The 23,254-nt window shown below is 35.0% G+C and overlaps 1 protein-coding gene across 4 annotated transcripts in view; it reads right to left on the bottom strand.

Annotated features, from left to right (window-relative positions):
- SATB1 (SATB homeobox 1) overlaps window positions 1-23,254 on the bottom strand; it is a 91,231-nt gene that overhangs the window by 36,410 nt on the left and 31,567 nt on the right. For all 4 annotated transcript variants that reach the window (XM_011977925.1, XM_011977924.1, XM_011977923.1 and 1 more), the window contains 3 exons: window positions 13,138-13,249; window positions 10,422-10,876; window positions 2,634-2,846 (listed from right to left, as the gene is read on the bottom strand). In XM_011977925.1, the coding sequence (XP_011833315.1) occupies window positions 2,634-2,846; window positions 10,422-10,876; window positions 13,138-13,249 (780 nt within the window). The remainder of the gene's footprint in view (window positions 1-2,633; window positions 2,847-10,421; window positions 10,877-13,137; window positions 13,250-23,254) is intronic.

Here is a 23,254-nt window from a genome sequence, read left to right as displayed (position 1 = left end):
ATTGATAATACCTTTAATACCTTAAGAATTTCTTAAAATTTAATTCCCTGAATCATGGTTAAACAGAAGAATGTGAACAAACTGGTAGTGATCTCCATTATAATAATATTAATAATTTAAAGATTTATATTGTAGCAACAAAATAAAATTACACACACCCATACACATGTCAGTTAATCATTTTGGAGTTTGGTTATAGATAGTAATACTGCATTAATAGAAATGTTTTATTTTAAAGAGTTTCACTAAGCATGTACAGTATGTATATACTGTATATTTTCATCACTGGCTGAATACCCTAACTATGGGCTTGGTCTCAACTCCTCTTTAGAACAAACAAATACAGCTAAGGGTGGCTCAACCAGTTAACCAATAATTCAGGCAAAAATAAATTAAACATATATTCTATCCCAACTTATCAGCAGATAAAGCCTTTAAGCATACATATGGGAAAGTTATCCCATAGTAATTTAGCAGCATATGAAAAGAAATATCACTTAATAAGAAATTGGTATAACTTTAGCTCAAGAAAAAACTTGAGTAAGGATACCAAAATCACATTTAGAAAGTAAGTAAAATCATAGAGTCCTAGAAAAATGAGGAAACAAAAGCTGTATTAAGGAACCACAAAATCAAGTATCTAGCTAGATTTTTTTTTTTTTAAAGCAGTTCAATATTGAAGTTCATATTGGTCTTAAGTAAGCCATTCTTTTATTAGTATTGCAGATTAAGTAACAAGTAAAGTAATTCTCTGCTCAGAGTCCTGCCAGTGATGACTTTAGGAGCAAAGTTAACTAATAGAAGTGTGTGTATTAACACTAAACACTACAGAAAAAGTACCAAACCAAATTATTTCATTTTGTACATTTTTTCTCTTTAATCATTCCTAGAAGTCACAGTTTATCTTTTCTCTTTAACCATTCTTAGAAGTCATATTTTCTATATGTAACGAGTTCCTCATTCTTTATCTTAGGAAATATTTTATAGAAGCATTTAGAGATCAAATTCAATAACTGCGTGTGCATGGGCAGGTGGGTGTGTACATATGTATATAGAGCCATGCTTTTCTCCTAAAGAAGCATGGCTTTTTTATTCACAATTATAGCAATGATTTCCTTATAGTCTGTTCCTATAGACATCAAGACCAGATTTTCATTAAATAAAATAGCGAAAATGGATTTTGTGACATTTCTAAAAAAAATTGTTTCAGAACCTTATGATAAGCAGTTTATTATTTAGCCACTCAACAAGTGGCTAAATATTTATTTCTTACTTATGGAGTATCTGTAGTACTTTCAGTCTTTAGTGCTGAATGAGCTTTTTCTAGATTTCTATACATGAAAATGTATGACTACTTTCTACTATTGATGAGAATAAAGTAACATCAAGATACAATTTCACTATGACATTGTCATACGAATATTTTGACTTATTCTTCCATGTTCAATTTTTGTCCAATTTTAGCTGACCTTATTTTTAAGAGCTGTAAATGTCACAAGTTAAACATGTCAGAAAATACATTTGCAGCCAGGCACGGTGGCTCACGCCTGTAATCCCAGCACTTTGGGAGGCCGAGGCAGGTGGATCATGAGATCAGGAGATTGAGACCATCCCGGCTAACATAGTGAAACCCTGTCTCTACTAAAAATACAAAAAAATTAGCTGGGTGTGGTGGTAGGTGCCTGCGGTCTCAGCTACTTGGGAGGCTGAGGCAGGAGAATGGCGTGAACCCGGGAGGCAGAGCTTGCAGTGAGTGAAGATCACGCCGCTGCACTCCAGCCTGGATAACAGAGTGAGACCCCCGTCTCAAAAAAAAAAAAAAAAAGAAAAGAAAAAAAAAATTGCTTGTGATTTTTGAGTCTAATACACTAACTAGCAAATTTTTATCTAAGGATTTGTAATGCAAATTGATTTACTGAATTATAACAGTTATGAGGTTACTTTTTAAACTTAGTTTAAAAAACAATACAGATTCACATACCCAAAGTTACCTGGAAGGCAACTTTCTTTCCTAAAACTCCAAAAATTTGAAGAAAGAGAAAACATGCCCATATTTTGGAATATGGATAGAATTCCTTATCAGCCCCATTTAAAGCTGCCTTCAAGGATTTTATTAAACTTAATTATGAAAGATTACAAATGAGATGGTGTGTAATTGGTACCAGCTGCAGTTCGTATTGGAAAGTATAAATACAAATGAAATTATTTATTTTTATTTACTATTCAAATGGCGATTCTAAAACTAGTTGGGAAAAAACTGACTTTATTCTTTTTCTATTGAGTTTAAAATACCTCTTTACTTAATAACAACAGTAGAGACAAATATCCCATTTAAAGACTACTTTCACCCCCAAATAACCCCAAGAATGAAGGAACACAAAGCAATTTTCTTCCTTCTATCTAATTAGCAGCTTATTGTTTTTATATGAGAATTAATGATTTGGGACCAAATTCTCCTCAAGCAACTATAGGAATTTAAAAACATCTAAATCAATCTATCTATCTATCTATCTATCTATCTATCTATCTATCTATCTATGTATCTATCTATCGAATTTCTTACTGAGATTCTTCCTCAAGCATTAAAAAAAAGTGCTAAACAAAGAAGGGCAAGGAGGCAAAGGAGACTGCACCTGGGGAGGGCGGCTGGGTGGTGTGCTTATCAGGGGGGCGGGACCCATGGCTGAGGCAGCATTCAAGCTCCTTTCCCTTTCGTCCTGGTATATTCGGTCTCTTTCAGCTTCCGGTAACTGCAAGAAATTCTGCATAGCCCGAAGGTTTACCAGCAAAGACTGGGATGCAGTCTTGGGGTCCTCTTCCTTTCGGAGGATTTCTGAAAGCAAGCCCTGCAAGAAATGAAAGGCACAGGGTGAGCCTGCTCCCGTGCTCTGCTTGGCCAGCAGTGATCCTTCCCTTTTCTTCTCCACTCTGTTTAGAAAATGAACAGTCAGAGGCATTAATTCTGCATAGGAATATATTAGTTACAATTGAAGTGGTAGAGAAGAGAGCCTCAATTGTATTCTTAATTTTATTAAGCATCTGCTTTACATATAACATAAACTGAAACTGCCTAATTGGTCTCCTGCCTTTGAGTAGCTTAACTTGCCATGAAATCTTTCACAGAGAGACGATCCAGGGAAGTTAAGAATAAATGAAATCCTCATAATGCAACAGCATTGAACTGTATAGTTCTCAAGCTGCCTAGACAAAGGCAGTGTAATGTCCACAGTCCAATATGTAAAGATACAAAGCCATTCCTAGAGAAGTAGATCTTTCAAAGAAAATACCAGAAAATGAATTTTAACATATTAGAACAAAGGTTATTACTAAAGCATCACCTAAGGTTTATACCGTATTTTCACAGGCAATGTTTAAAATTATTCCTTAAACTCCAACTTATCAAAGTACATGACACTAGATGACCCTTTCAATTTACCATTTACAGACAACCTCACTGACTATCACAAATGATTCTAAATACTATCCTGCTGTATTATACCACTGGGTAACAGGTTTACATTTTGAACTTTAAAAACCAGAGATAAGAATCGAAATATATTAACCACTTTTCAACATTGTGAAAATCCATCATAGCATGCCAAGGAAGAGAGTATCAAATTCTGTAATTATCAAATTTCTTGGGGAATAAAAATTGTTATTAGTGATAGAAGAAATTTATAAACCATTAGAAAACTCTTAAGGTGTCTTTACGCCCTAAATAACAGAACATCAATTTTCAACTAATTTTTTTAACTTTTGGAAGAATTCTTCCAAAAATGGGTGGTTCTCCCCATTGCGTTTATGGGACAATATGAAACAAAAGTATTGGAAAAATTTTTTGTTCATTTCATAAGGGCTAAGCAGCCCTTCTTTCTTTAACTTGTACATGAAATAATGCTTGGAATAGTAAGACATATTTGGTTTCTTCACTTAGCAGAATATCAGCTTCAGAATAAAATTTTGTCAAGATTTCTATAGAAGTTGCAAATCCGCTTTCCAATTATGCAGAAACGGTTAAAGGTATATTGGGGAAAGAAGGTAACGTGTCATGTCAAAACAATGAAACCCCAAGGTTAAAACATTTGTTTTTTTCATGGTTGATTAGAAGTACAAACCTGGTTTTGTTCCCAGATTTAGAGATAATGTACCATACTGCCTAAATGTAACAGTTGGGTGCAGACAATACAAAAGTACTGATACTTCTTAAAATGATTTATAAGCTGGTATTTAAGAAGAACTTTAAATATGTGCAGAGTGCTTCAGAGTCCACTTTAAAGTTGTCTCTCACTTAGTCTCTTACAGCTAAAGCCTGGAAATTGGACCTGAACTTTCGGTTTTACCCTAAGAAATGTGACTGAAGAATGAAGGGCACATGTCCTTTTACTTAGGATACTAATGAGTAATGCTGTAACTGTGTCTACACAAGAGCAAAACATCTAGTCAATTTAACTAAACTTCAGTCAAATAGGCAGTCAATCATCCAGCTATTTAATTTGCACAAGGCCAACTAATTAGTTTGACTATATTTCTGTTGTCTCTTATTGAAAGTAAAACATTCAGGTCTCAAAAAAAAAAAGTTTGAAAATAGGTGTAATGAAATAACCCTTGCTCTTTACTCCTCTCCACCAAATGTTATGTCTTAACAAATGTACTTGACAAAGCAATATATTCTCAACTACACAGATATGGATACATGCAAACATCAGTATAAACACAATATGCTACAAATTCCTTGAGCACAATAATCTAATATTCACTTTCATCATCCCAGCACAATGCCTCTCATGTAAACGTTTGATAAATATCTACTAAATGGACTGATCATGTGTATAAAGACCACAATGGAGAAAACAATCACAAATAGGTGATAGAAACTTAAGAATAAGATGTGTTACCTATAAGTAAATTCTAGTGGTAGTTATTGGCACTCATGTTGGGCCTACAGTGAAAAGTTCTGTGGCATTTTGTGGGATGTTTTTCCCACAAACATAAAATTGTGTAATAATTTTAAAAATTAGGGCAAAAAGATAGTTATAAATATTTAGGATGTTATTTGGGAAGCTTGAAATTAGATACATAAATATCCCAAAAAACAAGTACTATATCACGTATTTCTATCAAAAATATTTCCTGAGGCAGCAGAAATCTATAGTGAGAAAGTCAAATACAGGAAAACATACAAAATAATATTCTTTCTCAAGTCTTGCTAACGTAAGGCTAAGTCATTTCCACATGGTTGAGACTGGAAGATGGTATGTCACCTGGGAGAAAATTTTAAAAGATCTCTACCTATATTTTGATGTTGGTGTGACTTCCTATTTGAGCATACACGTGTTTTTAGGGGCAAAACATTTTACTTCCACTTAATTATTCTACTGGAACAAAGTTTTTTGTTTGTCTGAAATATGATGATGGTGTAAAGTGATGTTTCAAGCCCTGAAACACTCAAGGAGCTTTAAAGCAGCCAGTGTAGACAGTCTCAGGTGTTTCAGAAACCTTCGGGGTTTTTTTGGTTTTTTTTTTTTTTTTTTTTTGGCCCAGAGCTTTCAATGAGGGGAGTGCCCCCTGGTGGAAATGCTTGAAAATATTGTCAGAAAACATTTTGATTAGTGATAATTACTTAAAAAAAAAAAGTCACTTTAGAATAATTTTGGATGCAAAATGACTGTTATCAGATCCCAGATATGGGAATGCATGCTTTGGTCCTGTTCTGGTTGTTGTTACTTGAATAGCTGCATTCATATTTATATGCTGAACCAGTTTCCACTTCCTATAATTGAAGATATAGTATAGACTTGCCAAGGTCATTTGTATTAATGCCCCACATAGTGGACGGTAAGAGCAACCTTTTACCAAAAATTTTTCATGCTAAAAAATAGTATGCCAAGGCCATTATGTACCTTACTTATTATGTCACAGAATATGCTGAAACATCAGAACTAAAATATGTCATCAGTATCAAGAATCATTGGTGCTCTATAAATTTGTTGAAGTAAATTAAACAAAATCATTAGTCATTCTTATGTCTGAAAAGAACCTGAGAACTTGTATGTTATGTAGGACGTTACCAGTACCTCATAAATATTAATTTTATTGAAAATCAGAAGCTGCCTTTCATTGGGACTTCACATCTTACCAATAATTAGATGTGAGCTGTATCTATGAAAACATAAAATTATTTTGCATTGTCATTACATAGTGGTTAAGTCAGAGTTCTAATTTTTTCAACTAAAGAATGAATTTACTGCTGAATTCCTAAACCTGTTTTTACATTCCAAAAACAGTTTACAAGTTATTACAAGTAAAATTCATTAGTAGTTGTAAAATAAAGAAAAAACCTCCAATAAATATTATCAGTATTTCCAAAAGCTAATTATGAATTCTTTAAAACAGCAGATAAGCGAAAGAGACTGCCAATCTGAACAAAAGGCCTGTCTGGCCTCCCGTTTGTCTCCTCTTTGAACATAATCACTGATTCAAATAGATTTTATCAGCTTCATGGAACTTCAAAGCCCTCAGAAAGAAAATATGATTTGATGAAACCTCCCTCCTAAAAAGAAAATACATAGAATATTCTTCAAGGCTACCTGCCTCTATTGTTTGGTGAATTTTTAATCACATGTCCAGGTAAAAGACTATTTTCAAACTCCACCTACTACCATGGACTCATGCCAAGTAAGTTTTAGTAGATACATTTATCTCTGTCATTTGGCAGACCAGAGAACTGTCATCTTTGGGTAATAGCACCTTTTTACCTTTTATTCGATAGTGATATGGATAGTGGACTTTTCTTAAATTACACTGTGAAGAATTATAGAAACACAGTAGCAATTTCTGTTATACTAAAGCAGGCAAATTTCTCTCCACCACATAATTTACAGAACTCAAATTTAATAAAACATTACATGATGGTCCATTACTGTTATCAGTTTTGAATAATCCATCTTCATTCTTTATTTTACTGGAAAATAAAGTGTGCCAAAGACAAGAGGAGGGGGAAGAAAAAGGGGAAAAAAGCCACAGAGTGGGATCAGAGTTAAACTCTGGATTTTATTCTTTTAAAAAATCAAAGGATATTAAAGAAGGTATTCGCATGTGTCAGAACCATTAAATAGCAATAAGATAGAGAAGTGAATTGAAAAGTGTAAATCTAGATGCTTCGGCAATTACTTTTAGCCATAGGTTTCCATTAAAAAGACATCAAAATAGACATAACTGAATGAATGACATACGCGAAAAGCTGATATCTTCAACAGCAATTAAAGAACATATGCCCATCAATTCAGAAGGGGAAAAATTCCTTAAAACGAGTAGTTATATAAGTTTACCATAAATTTTTAGAAAAGGTAGGCTTAAAAAAATAGCCATGTGTGAAAGTCTTGAGAGGGTAATGTGTTAATATAGGGAACCCTATTAAGATGATGAGAAAATTCTCAAGAGTTAAAACATAAGACCCAGGATTTTAAAGTTATACAGAGCTGTCAACGACTAAAATAATCCTCAATTCGTAAGTGTTATCTATCATATTAAGGTCTTAATGTTGTTTTTAAGGGACAGTGTTTTTATCTGACCCTATCATATAACTTTGTATTTGTATGTACATATTTTACATTAATTTTTTAAAAGTCAGAGTTGGAATTGCACACTGTACTAGGTGCACACAAATGTGTGATGTGCGATTTAACTCTGCAGAGCTCCTTGTCTATACATATGCATTAGCGTGTGTATTTTCGTACTCCACACTCACACCATACCCTCACTCTGCACCTGCTTTTATTGAAATGCATACACTTTGAAATAAACACACTACATCCAGTCGCACGAATGCATAATCATTAAAAAATAAATGCAGCTGTGTATGTATGTGTGGTTTTTAAGAATGACCAATGAAAATACATTCATGCCTGCATGTGCAAAAGCTAGTTCTCAAGGAATTAATATTGAAATATATATAAAAATTTCCTCTTAAGTCAAACATCTTCAATATGGCCCTATATCTACTTTGACTGAAGTGTATCAATTATCAATATAAAGCTTTAAAACCTCCTTCATAATCCAGGGCACTAAATATTTTTTTGGTAATGACTTCTTTTTCTAAATTGGCTATTATTAATAAGGAGGTATCTGTAATCAAGCTATACAAGGTTTTCATTCTCCTCTCACTCTCAGAAAAATAAAGTCACTGTTTTTATTAACCACAGAGATGATTACCTTTTCAAAGAGATTAACATGGTATAAAAGAGAAAATTTTGTCTTTCTTCCAGTAACAAATCCTGCAGATATTGTAGAATCTGTCCTTTTAAGGACCAAAGGCAGAAGAAATGGCCAACTCCTCATAGTAATGGCTATAACATCATAAACCCAAGAAAAGAAAAGCTGTAATGATGGGTGGCAACTTTATCCTCACTTCTCTGAGTTCTACTATCTTAGCATTCTTCACTATATAAAGGACACTTAGTGCTTTAAGAAATAACTATTTGCTCAATTTTTAAGACACCAGTAACTATATATATAAACATATATCCATATATATACACACACATATACACACACACATACATATACACACACACACATATATAATTTGTGTCTATGTCACGATGTCTTTGTGGGTTTTTAACTCAATTCAAAAAAGCATTATTGAACTGTTATGTAGAGACCTACTTTTTTTGGCCTAGTATGGAGAATTATTAGTACTTACAATATTTACTAAAATAAAGAATGCTACCAGAAACAGGAATACTTAGAGGGTTGACTTTTCATTCATTTTCAATAATTATCCCCCAACTGAATATAGGTGTCATACTAATTTTACCAGCTAATAATGAACACAGTTTCTTAAGCTATAAAGATATGGAACTAGGTAAAACCACACAACTTTAACCTGAGACATAGCCTTGCGCAACTGCCCTTTTAAAAATAGACAAACGTACAAAAAAAAAAAAAAAAATAAAGATGAATCAACTGAAAACAAACACTGAATTAGAGGCTTTGTCAGGTCTCCTAACTCCCCATCTAGTTAAGGCAAGCCAAAAATAAGTCACAGCTGGGATTCTCCTAGGTATGGAAACTCTGCCAACTAGGAATTAATACTAGATTATTTCTGTACCAGAATTTTATTCTTATAATCATAATCACGTAATAAACAAAGTAACTTAAATATGAAAGGAAAATGGGAGTCAGGCCAAAAAATAAGATAAATTGACAAAAGAAAGAACAGCGGTAAAACAAAAAAGTTGAAAAGGCATAATGTCCTCATTCTAATTAAAGTTATGTGGTTTTTCATTTTTTGTTTGTTTGTTTGTTTTGGTTTTTTGTTTTTTTTTGTTTTAGTGTACCTGGGCCAAAAATAAACACCATATATATAATGTATCATACTAGTTTCAAAACAAAGAAAAAAATTATTCTCATTCACAGTTCAATAGAATGCGTTTAGGGCTTCTCAAATATCTTTATCTTGTCACCTCTCATATACATCACTTTTTTCCCATGACCCTCTTAAACATCTTCCACGCTGATAGACAGTATCTTCACAGGAATTGGGCCAGGAAGACAAAGTTGTGCACATTAGGGGTATCAATAAGCAGGCAGTGAGGTCTCTACAAATGGGTCTGCAAACTAAGGCCTGCCAGCCACACTTACTCCATGGCCTGTTTTGTAAATAGTTTTACCGAGATACTACCATACCCGGTGCCATTCATTTATTGTCTGTGGCTGCTTTATTACTCTACAGTGTAACTGAGATTTTATGTGTTTCAAAACCTAAAATATTTACTATCTGGTCGATAACAGAATAAAGTTTCCTGATGCCTGGTCTAGACAATGAAGTTTGGAAGACAACAGCATGAGGGACAGCACAAAGCTTACCAACATATTATGTTAATACATCATATAGTATTTTTTCAAAATGATTGCTTAGAATTAAGTGGATTATTGCTTCCAAGGTGTTAACGACGACGACGACGATGATGACAACACTGCTGTGGAACTTTAACAGGGAACATTTATATACCTAAGTTTGATATGGGCAGTAACATACATGGGAAAGACGATAGGCTAGAAGCCTGGAATCCTGCCAATGGCCTTGACCGAGTCATGAAACTTTTCTTATCTACTATAGTTTAAGATTCCATTATATAAAAGCACAAGTAATGCCAGTTTAAAACATGTTTGACATTTAATTAGTCTTTCAAAGCCCCTGAATTGGAATCAATCTGCACATAGGTTTCCCTTGATTCAGAAGTGTATCATAGGAAAAGGCGTGATAAAATTGAGGCTCCACTAGGAACAGGTAATATGATCACATGGAGAGAGAGAGAAAATGTTAGTACAGAAGTAAAATAATAAACTTCAGTAATAGATGGGACTAAAGAGAGAGAAAAGAGGAGACAACACAGAACTATTTACCAAACACAACTGACCTGAGTTCTGTTAAAAGCCACACGTGCAAATACTGCCTGGGAGATTCCTGCTCGTTTCAGTTCATCGCGTACCCACTGGTAGATTTCGGAAGACACCTCTGTGTTGGTCGAAACCTGTTGCTCCAAAGGCTTATTCATAGATCTACTGACAGGGGGAGGGTGGTTCAAGTATTGTTGGTTTAAGGACTGCTGGGCTAAAAGTCTATTCACTGCATACTGCTGGTTCAGCAGCTGAGCCATCACCAGCTGCTGGTTGACCAACTGAGGACTGATAGGCGTTGATACGAGCCCAGGGTGCAGGTTTGGAAGAGGGGTCCGGACAGAGGGCTGGCTGCCATGGGAGAGCTGCGCAGGGGATGGAGGCTGCTCGGCTGTGTTCCCTGGAACTGGTTGCTGTCCAAAATTGACATGATTGGCGCCTTGCTGGGATAGCTCAGAAAGACTATCCATTTCAACTAAAGTGGACAAAAAGTAAAATCACATTTAGCCAGCAATGATTAACATTGATAAAGATTTCTAATCACTTCCTAAATTAAAAAAGGGTAGGCACAGGGCACACCCCAAATCCAAAAAAACCAAGAAAATTTCAAGTTGCAACTTACCAGGCTGTGTTTTTTCTCTCCTTTTCTGAACAATTCTACAAACTTTGGAAGTGGGACAGCACTCCTAATCTCATTTTTAAAAAGTGGTTTAGATTTAAGGCATAAAATCAATTATACCCAAATTCTTTCCGACTAGTTGTTCACTCTCACTTATTACCCCAAGAAGGCTTATAAGCAATATTTTTTAAAAAATGGCTTCTAAAAGAATGTCATTTGCTTAATGACAACTAAAAACAGTTAGCTGAGAAAATAAACTTATAATAAGCGACTAAAAATTTTACAAATATATTCTCATGGTATTCATTAACTTTAGTACTCTAGGAAAAAGGTGTAGAAGAAAAAATATGACGTAAAATGTTACCTACTTTCAATTTTTACCTAGCAGTGAATAGAAGTAGTTAACGTAATAAATAAAAATGGGCATAATAGTAAGTGCATATTGAATGCTTGCTGAATATCATATATGCCTTGTTTCATTTTAATTCTAACCATCATGGGCAATAGGTATATCTGGAAATACTTTTTAGAATAAAGCAAGTGATTTATTGTATATCAAGCCAGCATACCCAGTGTTGCTAAGATCCAAATGTTTTTCTTCAGGAAGCTATGGCCATCACCAGATGCTAAAGACAATCTTGCAGGGAATCGTTCTGGTACAATGGTGATGCTGTCATGATTTTGCAATTTATTCCCACCTACCCAGGATGAATGCTTCTCCCTTGGCTAGGTTCCTCATATGGATTGGCTGAGCATCATCTCTAAGTGTGTAAATGCTTTTCTGTACGAGGAGGAGACTGGTTCGATGCTCTTGGCTGGAAGGGCTGAGCATGAAGCTGTACATAAACAGGAGTTTCCAAATTGTACACAGACTTCCCATGTATAGACTCCAGTTTGATTTTAATCATCAATTCTCTTTTCATTAAATATGCAGGTTTTACATTTAGAGGAACTTTATCATAGTGCTATAGCTCCTGATATATGCAAAATATAACTAAGAATTGGGGAAGAAACCTTCAGTTTCTACCAGTGATATCAGCCCAAGTGGGCCATTCACAGAGAGTAGTAATTCAAGCAATTATTCCAAAAATGATGCATTGTCTTCATTACAGCCTTAAGCTATAAAAGGCAAAGAATCCATTTTGGTAGATGGATGGTTTTTCTTCAAATATTAAGTGCTAAAACATGCTCAAAATTTGGGTTTCTTATTGCTTAAAAAATTTTTAGAAAAAAAGTTATTAAATGAATGTAAAGAAATAAACAGAAATAGATTTAAAACAGGACATAATGCCCATTCCTGTATTATTTTAAAATGTATGTTTTGGAGGGTACAAGTAGGTGAAAGAGAATATTAATAAAAATTAAAACATTAACCTTAATCACAGTGTTTGCTTTTGTGAACATTAACAAACTCAACAGGGAGAAAAATGCCATCATCTAAATGCTTAGGTACCATACACAACTTTTATCTGTCATTTTACACTGCAGATAATTTTAGTGTACTTCTTGCATAACAAATATTCACCTAAAGTTACGTGTTAAGATAGAATGCTCTCTTGGAATTAAAAGTTTAGAAATGATGCAATAATTGCTCTGGTATGAATGGTAAAGCAGTATGCTTATCAAAGTGCCCATCCATGGGGGCTGGGGAGTTAGAGCTATAAAAATCACTTGATCTCTATTTTGGAAACTATAAATATAGTTTAAGAAGTTTAATTTCCTTAAAAATTGGGTGAAAAAGTAGGGACTTTCTCATTCAACCAGACAAAAACAAAAAACCTAAAAGCATGACTTATCACTGAAAGAAATCACAGCTAATATTAGCTATTCAAGGCCTGGTTAGGTCTTCACTGAGATGTTAAAAAATGACAGCTCCCCTCCTAACGCCTCGATTTTCTGCATGTCTGACAACCAAGTCAGTTTGGCTGATTTAAACACAAACATTTATTGAATTTAATTATCTCATTATACTCATACCCACTTCCCACCCCCAAAGAAACATTCTAAATTGATCTCTAATTGGGCAATCAAAAGACCTGGCTTTAGATGTGACTTTGATAAACCCCCAAATGACACGTAATGGTATGTAGCCACTGCTGCAACGTTTTTTTGCTTACCCATCATATCTTTTGTCTTCTTGAAATGTTTGTACCACCTTCCAAATTCTTGACATTTTGCTGCTGAGACATTTGCATAGTAAGTACTGTTCACAATGGAAGAAATCATACTCTGCATGAAGAAGGGGGGAGAACATTTGTAATACACAGCGGCACAAGATGGAACACAGAAATGATCTCAATTGTGGCAACAGTATTTTTTTTAATCAACTGAGTACCAATACATTTTGGTTTCTCACTTTAGCCTAAAGCTTCGACTTCTTAAAATTCATTAAGTAGATCATCAAATGCTTATTTAAGTAGAAAGCAACAGCTCACTGAGACCAGTATAGAGCTATCAAACCCGCAGACTTTGCTTTAGCATTTACTGAATCTCCATCAATGTCATCCATTCCTAGGCTGTCAAACTTCCACTGGTCCCAGTAAATCCAAACACATGAAGATGACTTTATAATTGTGATTCATAAATATATGTGACTTTGTGATTTTTTGACTGGACTCTACATCCTTTCTACTCAAAGTATAGACCAGGGACCAGCAATATGGGCATCACTTGGAAGCTTGTTAGAAATGCAGAATCTTGGGCCCTACCCCAGACCAGTGCACTCAGCACCTGCATTTTACCAAGGTCCCCAGGGGATTCGCATGTATATTAAAATTTGAGAAACAGCACTTGCGCTTTCCAGTCTATTATTTGGATTCAAAGTGGAGGTGCATTAACACTGATCAAAGGTTAACTGATCGTATTTGAGAAGAAACAAACTATTCACAGAGATCCTTTATCAAGAGAAAAACATTCTGCAATCTTATTACTGGCTTCATGAATAGTAAAGCTTAAGTTCTGAATTTCAAACTGATTATAAAAATTTTAAATTTACACATTTCATGCTTCTCAATTTCTCAAGGATACCACAAAACCATGACCTACTGTGACTTTTCTTTATCCTGCTTTTAATAAATGCCCTGAAAACAGTGTCAGCTCTTTAACACACAAAAATGAAGACAGACATGATTTTAATGTATTACTAAGTAGGGGTTTTTTTTAAAAAATGAAGAAAAACATGATTTTAATACTAGGAGGATTTTTAAAAAAATCTTTTTCAATCTTCCCAGCAAATTTTGGTTATGTTAATTTCAAGGACTAAATTCATGGTCCATTTTAACCCGTTACCCATATTCTCTAGTAACAGCTAACTTAACTCCCTACCGAGTCTTAGGAGTAAGATTTTGCAGCACCAATCTATCCCTCAACCCTATTTGCAGAAACAGAACTCACATTTTAGACATCAGTTGGTCTATTGTGAAACAGTTTATAGAAGGCAGCACTGTTCAAAAGGCAGTGAGCAACCAGAAAAGCCAGTTTGGGGAAAAAAGTATTTTTACATAATTATCTTCTTTAAGTTACCTCTAATGTAAAGCTCTTTCAGTTATTATTCATTCTCCTGACATCCACCATCAGTGTTAATTCTGTAGCATGCACACATTTCCGGAATATGTAAATTTGGGGGATCTCTAAAGAACTTCCAGTGAAGGATAAGCTGGAGTCGCATTATTTATGTAAAACACAGCTATCTTTCCTAAGAGGCACTGTGATATCTTTTTTTTTTTTTGACACTTTCTACTTTATAGTCATTTTCACATTTTATATCTCTAAAAAGACATTCTTAATGTGTTCATGATGCTCTGCCATTAATCCAATAGCTTGCAATTTCACTAAGAGCCTCCCACAGTCCACAGTGTAAAAAGACACTTAGCAAAGTTGCCAAAACCAGAGCCAGAAGATTACCTGATCTGTCAGCTTCAATCTCACTTACTCTCTTGTAATAAGGGATCAATAAAGTCAGACACTAATAAAAACTATTGAGATCGCTGATGGATAATGGTGATTCTTCTGCAAATGGATGACAGTTGATGTTCTTCCACTCTGGTCCAATTTTTTAAAAAATTATTACTCTTTATCTAGATATTCTGGCAGTTTCTTAAATGTTAATATAATAATACACATAAGTTTTAGATGTGGTTTATGTTTTACTTTTTAGAAGTGTATAGAATATCCAAATTTTGCTGAGGTTTATGAAAAACATCCAGTCTACTTCAGTTTGCCAACAGTTCTATATATGAAATTTGCTCTTTGCTGCACACCTACTATATGCCTGGCTGGTACTAAGGATGCAAAGATGGCAGAGGCATCTGCCTACAAAGATGAGGCACCTGTCATCCAAAGATGGCAGACAGCCTCTGCCTACAAGAAGTTTACTATCCATTAAGAACACAGATATGTAAATAGATCATCTCAATTTAATGTGATTTGTATATCAACAGTGGAAAATGTAGGGGATGATGGAAGGAAGAAGAATCCATGGTGTGTGTGTGAAAAAATGTCCTAAATATTGTAAAACTAGACCCTATATGTAATAGTGCTATACAGTTTATTATTATCCATACATGGAAAATAATACCCATATATGCATCATCGTCAAAACTTCCCCCTACCCTACTTAACCCTAAATTGGTAGGTTCTGGGCTTAAGTGCTTTTCTGTCACATGGTGTATGCTTAGGAAACTCTGATTAATGTAAATAATAGCGTGAGCAAGACTTAAATCAAAAAGCTAATTCATAACTAATAATGCATGACAAAGCAACTTTTTGGATTCCCTATCTTTCTGTGCTTTTGAGTGACTAGGAAATATTTCCTAATTCAGGCAACTTGGAGACATGTCTGATTTTATTGGACAATATGAAATAATCTGTCCAATGAGATTGCTCATATAGTCACTTCATGAGGAGGATGTGTGGGCGTGTCTGTGTGTGTGTTTCAGGTGGTAAAATTCCTACTAAAGGCTTAGGCATAGCATTGGAATAGACCAGTCAGCCGGTTTCAATGGAAGGAAAGAGACTGCAGAATTTTGTGTTGCACATGGCATTTGAAAAATCATATTCAATAGTGTAATCTTAAATTTAGAATATCAGGAAAAAAACACCTATTGTTTTGATAACACAAATAAAAGAAAGTCATGATTGGTAATATTTTCCTAGGTGGTGGGACATACAGATAGTAGGCCAAGTTCCACATCAGAAAGGCTTGGGACTCTTGCGTCACTTAAAAGGAGATACTGGTTTAAAAAGACTGCACTAAGCTGTGAGTTCACACAGGTCTGGGGCACCATATTATTTTCTAGCTCAATGCCTGGCACATAATAAAATAAACACTAAATGTTCATCTGACAAAACAGAATAGAAATAAACACACATTCAAGTGAGGATGTGTCACACACTGGTAGCATAACCTTGGGTCAAACAGTTGACCATTACATCACAACTTCCCATGCTAAATGGGAATGGTAATAGCATATACCTCATGGAGTTGTTCTGAGAATCCATCCATTCAGGCATTTTAAAAATTCATTTAGCATATACTTATATTCTACCATGTGCCAAGCACTGGGCAACTCGCTAGGAAAATGACTTGAAGAGACATACTATCTGCTCTTGGACAGACAATAAATAATAGATGTGATACAATTAGCACAGAGCCTATAACATATTATGTATAAACTGAAGAGATATTAATTACTATGACAACCCTCTGCCTCCTCCTCATCACTGGGCTTTCATTATATGATCACATTTCACATCAGGTGACTATGCTTTAAATATCAATGGAGTATCAGATAAAAGTTTCAAATGGTACACAGTATTTTGAGTCTTTTTAATGTAGAATAAAGTATACTGATTAAATTATTAAGTTCCAAGTTGGGTCAAGGAATAGTAAGGGAGAACACCAAAGGGAAATATTTCATTTCTTCTCATACTCCAATTTGGTGGTGTTTTCTGAAGCTGGCCTGTATCTGGTAGAAAGCATCAAGAAGGAATACCACTCCTCTGGCTTGGATGCATGACCCATGCCCTCTTCCATCTCTAGCTAACAGCTGCTCATCCTTCAGGATACATCCTGGGCATCCTTGCTTCCATGAGGCCTTTCCTAATTTCCCAAACCTCCTGCACTAGAGCACTCATCCTGCTGTTTATTTTGCACTGGACTGTGGGCCTTAGGTCTCATCTCAATACATTCTGGATTCATTAGAGGGCTGGACACAAACTAGGTGATCAATAAAAAGGGTTACTGAAACAAGCCACCAGAAATCCTCTTCCCCTTTTTTCTTCCCCTTAAAGGTCAAAGATAATGGCAGCTTAACTGTGACACGAATCTTTCAAATCCATCGCTTTGGCTGTCGTGATAGAAATCATAGTTTCAAGAACCTTTGTTCACTAATTTGCAAGAGATCCCTTCCCAGGTTTTTCAAAATACATCCACACAGATGTCTCGGAAGTTGCAGTGCTCGGTGGTTATGTTATTCCAGTTCTCTCTCAGTGTCTATTTATATGAGCTATCCAAAGCACTTTGAAAAAGACACAACTTGTATGGCAAGTTTCCTATTCAGTGGCTGGTCTGTATAAAACATCAATGTTCACAGAATAAAATAAACCAACCGACAAAACTCAGTCGGTTGAAATCCCAAGTTCAAATGCTACACGGTGTACCAACCAATAAACAGGCCACAGTTTCCAGTGTTGGGAAATACAATTTCAAAGTCGGCAGAAATTGGCTGTGGGTCTCATAACCCCAGTGTGACACAATATTCTCGTCCTAGGAGCCAAGTTGTAAGCTTTTCTAAGATCCATAAAGCACATGTCTACTCCCTATGAGGAGCTTCGGTTCTTTCTGAGAGTCTGCTGAAGTTCCGATCTGAAAGAATGCCATCTTCACAGAAACCCCAGTACTCTAGAATGATACCATCTGCCACAGGCTGAGCTTCCTTTTCAGCCAAATACATTATTTATAACCTTTCTAATTGTGAAAAGGTAAGGGTGGAATTTTTCTAAAGCCTAACTTAAAGATAGATAGAACATTCTGAACCTTTGCTCTAAAATACTCTAGCTCTTTCAAATTTGAAAAACAAAAACCACAAGGAATCGGTTGAGGTTACATAATTTTTCAAAAAATTATATTCTTTTAAACCCCTGCTACAATATCATATGTACTGTAGTTATATATTTTTAACACGTTTAAAAAAATGAAGGAAGATTGTTTTATTTTTTTACTTGTTCATCTTAGTAGCCAACGAAGGAGTTTTGAGAGAGGTGAGCCCTTCTCAAAAAAAGATTCATCAGCTGGGGAAAGGCAGTGATCTGATTACCCTTAAAATTGCTTTGTTGTGCCTTTAACAACAACCAAAAAAAACCACCCCAAAACAATGCTAATCAGGTTATTCAATCATTTAAACCAAAACTGTTCATGCTTTTCTGCCAAATCAACCAACCACAGCAAAATCTGTTATCTCTGATTGCTCAGCTTCCAGTCAAAAAACAGTTAACCCCCACTATACCAAAAGTTTTCCAAAATACCCTCAGAGCTCTGCATGCTCATAGAAAATAAAGAGAAAACCATGTCAGCTTTAAAGGGTAATTGGAGTGCTGTACCGTATTTGCATATTACAATATACCCTAATAAACTAAACAGCCTGTACAGGAAGCCAGCAGCTTCCTAGTATGACATATGATCTACATACTTGCTTTTTGTGCACTACTTTAAAAAAAAACAAACAAACCCAGGACTGTGATATCGTGATCAAAACTTACCAAGGACTAGCTGATGGCTTAGCTGAGGTGGGGAGGAGGTAGCAAAAGCATCTACAAAATGGTGGTTCACCCATGTTTAAAGCTTTCAGGCTCCATCAGCAGAGAGGGCAAGGGCTACAACATCTTATTTACACAATTATCTAAATACGATTAAACAGCTGATGGACAAATATTAAACTGGAAAATGTATAGTCATTTTAGCTTAATGTAATCCTCTTTCTGTAAACACCCAAGATGATTTTTTTCAACCAGAACAGTCCTGACATCTCATAAGCCTAAGGGTGAATAGCAAGAGATTGTTTTTGATAGTTATAAATATTCAAAAGACATGCAGACCATCTGCTTTCATAATACAGGTAAAGCAAGACTGAAATGGTGACTGCTGTATAAAAATGATTCTTTTAACAAAGTCTTCCTCTCCTTGAAAACTATAAAGACAGATGTCAAAAACTGTTTACACAGAGCAATCAGGAGCGTGCAAAATGTAATATTCCTTTTACACACAGTGCTTGCTAAAGAGATTTTTTTTTCTTTTTCTTCCCATCTGTGTGTTGCAACACATTTCTACAAGTTAAAAACATTTTTTTCAAACAGAGATCTCATGAATACCCAAAAACATGCTATCTGGTTTCTGAATGCTAATTAATTTCAACTAAGGAATCTGAATATCTTTTTCCTGTAGGAAGGAATGTATGTTTTGAATTGGAATACTCTAGAGAGACAGCAAGGGAAATAATCTTGCACAGGTTTTATTCTATAAGGAGAATTTCATGGTTCTACCTTGTTTATAATACGTATCTGTTATGTCCGTGCTTTAAATGAAAGCACATCATTCCTAATGTCTTTGGCACAAAGTCTAAAATAATTGTTTTCTGAAATAAATGGCTGCACAATGCAAAATGTGTCTTTAAAAAACCTTTAACTTCTCAGTCTGTGCATAGTGATGTGTAAAGCCCTATAGTTAATTTTCAGGGATGGAACACTAATCTTGACAGTAACCTTTTAATGTATTGTATTAATGGCGCAAAGGCATTAAGCACCTTTTTGTAATTTTCAATAAAATGAGCATTTACTGAACACTCTGTCAAACTACTGGCTTTTATTATTTTATATTTTTATTTTTTGAGATGTGCAACTTCATACATTCTAATCTCCCACCCTTTTGTGCATGTCCTGACTACCTATGGCCTGATTTTTTACAGCAGCTTTTTATCTGGCCGTGGAAAATTCAAAGGTCAAACTTTAACTTCACATCAACTCCACATTCAAATACAATTTTCACAGGAATTCCTCGTAAATGAGGTTTTCTTTTAATCTCAAAGGACACCAAATAGTACAAACAAGCTCCAAGAGGCATCGTATGAGATATGATATATTGACAAGAAATGAATTTGTTGAAAATTAACAGGTAGCTCCCATCTGGTATTTTGGGGGTGGGAAGGATGGGAAATGGGCTTCAGTTTATGAGAGCGAATGGCAGGATTTCTAAGTGTAATATTCTGTTTGTGCTTGTTAGCTTCTGTTTCCCAAATCTTTCCCTCTGGATCCTCTATTGCTTTTTAAGCTATTCTCTTGGGAGATACAACTGGGGCATATTTGGAATCTCAATTTGTTGAGAAGAGACTAATCACTTCTAAATTTTACTTAAACTCCAGTTGTCATAGTTATGGCTCTTGCCATCTTGATCAATCCTAGTGCCTGAAAATGGCATTTTCATACAAAGTAACCCTGGCACATTGCTAAAATTGGAAACTCAGTACAAAGCTCCAAAGGAATACAAAAGGAAGCACAAAGAGAACACATCCAATTCTATTTTAATTTTCCTACTATATTTCCTAAAGATGGAAATGTGATCATATCAAAGCACAGAAATTTTATTGATTTAAATACTCGATTCATAACTTTTAAAGAAAATGTTGGTTCACAGTTTACATGGCTCTTCCCATAAAGTAACTTATATAATGCCCAGATAATATGTTCTGACCAGATTCTCTATTCTGCCCTTTTGTATAAGTACCTAGCCAGACCTTTCTTATCACACTGAAACCTTACTCAAACCAAATGAATATATTGGTAAATAGCTTAAACTATAAAATATTTTTAAAAGGTATATTAAGTGCATGTAATATTCCAAATTAACTGCACACAGGAGCTGTAACAGGAAGGGAACTGAACTAGATAATCTCCAACGTCTCCTCTTAACAGCTTTAAAAGTCTATGAAATCTGTATGTCTTCTCAAACAGAGGGACTAAAGAAGATTCAATTGTAACGCACATCATTCATCCTCAGGTACTCACTGTGCAAATGTCTCCAACTAGAGTCTTATTTTTTAGGAAGGTTACGGCCCCACTGACATCCTGCTTATGACTACTTAAAATATACTCATTATTAAGTTAAATATTATGTTATATCCAAATAGAATTTTCACAAGTTTTTCATTAGATAAATATGAATCCAAAGAGTTTTATTTGATTTTATTGCAAAAACTGTTTCCTGATTCTGAATCTTAGGCACTACAGTATACCAATGTACCCATTTGAGAAATCTCTTTCTCTGATGCCCTTGTGTGGTTAAATCACTCATCCTCTCTAGAGATTAAAATGTCTAGTACCTGTACTTAGAAATAGAAGAAAAAAAGATACCAAATTCGTGTTAAGTTCCAGAGGTCCTAAATAGAACCTTTTTTAAAAAACAAACAAACAAACAAAATAACCTTAAACCACAGAGCGAAAACAAGAACTAAAGTACTTCGAGCAATTCATTTTCCAAAAGTAAATATTAGAATTAGGTTCTGTAACTCTTCACAGGAGACTTTATATTACCTCTTTGCATTCCTTCTGTACGTGAGCATATTAGATTTTTAAGCCATATTGCCTAAAAATTTGGGGGTAAAATATCTCCTGGCTTTTAGCTATTTATGGGGTCACAGAACTAACTTTGGAAATTACATAAAACCTATGAAAGCTGTCCCCCGTGCATTCCCAAAACTGGCTTATAATCTCAGGGTCTGCATAAAACCTTAGAGCAGATTGTGGGGTTCATGGACCCCACTCAGATCTGATTCAAGACTTCACAGATGACTGAGGGCTAAACCACAGCTTTGATTTCTGTGTTTTATTCATCGTTGTTAGCTTTCAGATAAGACTTCCCATGTCTACCAGATAAATATAAACCAATGTCACCTCTGGATTAGATCATAAAGAAAAATCAAATTAATCTGGCTTCATCTCAATCAATATTATGAAAATCCTTCACAGTATAGGAAAATGCCATCCTCTGGTAATCGTCTCATTAGAAGTTATGGTGAAATGAGAAAAATGTGTTGGAATGGGTTGTAAATCATATAATAAAGAGCTCCATCCATCACTAAACATGTGTTTTCCACGCTGAGCTGGTGATCATGCTTAGAAGGTGGACAAACCAAGTCCCTAAGGCCCATTATGGAATGGCTGAACAGTTATCTACACTTGCAGCTCTCTCTAAATTCAGGTGACTCTAGACCTTTACACAGATGACTTTAAAACACTGTATGTTGATAGCCTTAAATGGAGTCTCTTAGGCCAAATGTAGACTTTAGAACACAACTGAGGAATGGACATTGTAAGCGAACACGGGGTGATACTGTTAACATTTCTGTACTGGCAATGTCAGCATCTTTGTAAATTATCTGACTGTTATTGAAAATTTCCCATTTTACTCTTGAATATGAGAAGAAAATAAACAAATAAAAATAATAGTAAAGAAGTGTGGGTCTCAAATATAATGCAACTGAGACAAAATGAAAATTATTAGCCAGGCGGAAATACATGTACCATTGTGGAAGAAAAATTAAAAAATTAAAAAATGCTGCATATGTTTTTAAAGCTTGTTCTTAACTGTGATGTATAATTAGGTCTTTTTAAGCATTCAGACCTCTGAGTTCCCTGTAACTCCAAGGCTACTGTTGTGCTTACAAACGTGTAAGTTTAGTACACATATTCATGAACATTATCAAACATATAAAAGCACGAGACAGCTTGGAATGTCAGTAGGTTTTCTTAAGAGAAAAATTCAGAAGTGATTTGTTCTTTGTTAGGTAAAAATACAGAATTAAGTATAACAGAAAAATATTTCATGAGATAGGATACTGTAGATAAAAGTATCTATAGAGTACTATTAATACAACCACTGATGTGCTATATTGGTTTATGAAATAAACATCTGCAAATCCTACAAGGTTAAGTCTGACAAATATTCCCGAGTTCCTACTGTGTGTCAGGATCTATGACAGTGATGAATACAACTTAGTTCCTCTGGGACAGTCAATTACAGTGCACACAGACAGCCTAGTTAGTCCACAGACTATTTCAGAACAATGTGGAAAATGCTACGATGGGCACATAACGAGAGGACAGAACCTTGGGTGCTGGGAGTACAGGCGAGGTTAGTTAATGGAAAAGATACTGGCAAAAGCTCACCTCTTGATAACGGTCCCA

This window comes from Mandrillus leucophaeus, unplaced genomic scaffold, assembly GCF_000951045.1.
Source record: "Mandrillus leucophaeus isolate KB7577 unplaced genomic scaffold, Mleu.le_1.0 Scaffold186, whole genome shotgun sequence".
NCBI classification, from domain to species: Eukaryota; Metazoa; Chordata; class Mammalia; order Primates; family Cercopithecidae; genus Mandrillus; species Mandrillus leucophaeus.
Note: the sequence above shows the minus strand (reverse complement) of the source record. Positions and strands in the feature narration are given on the sequence as shown.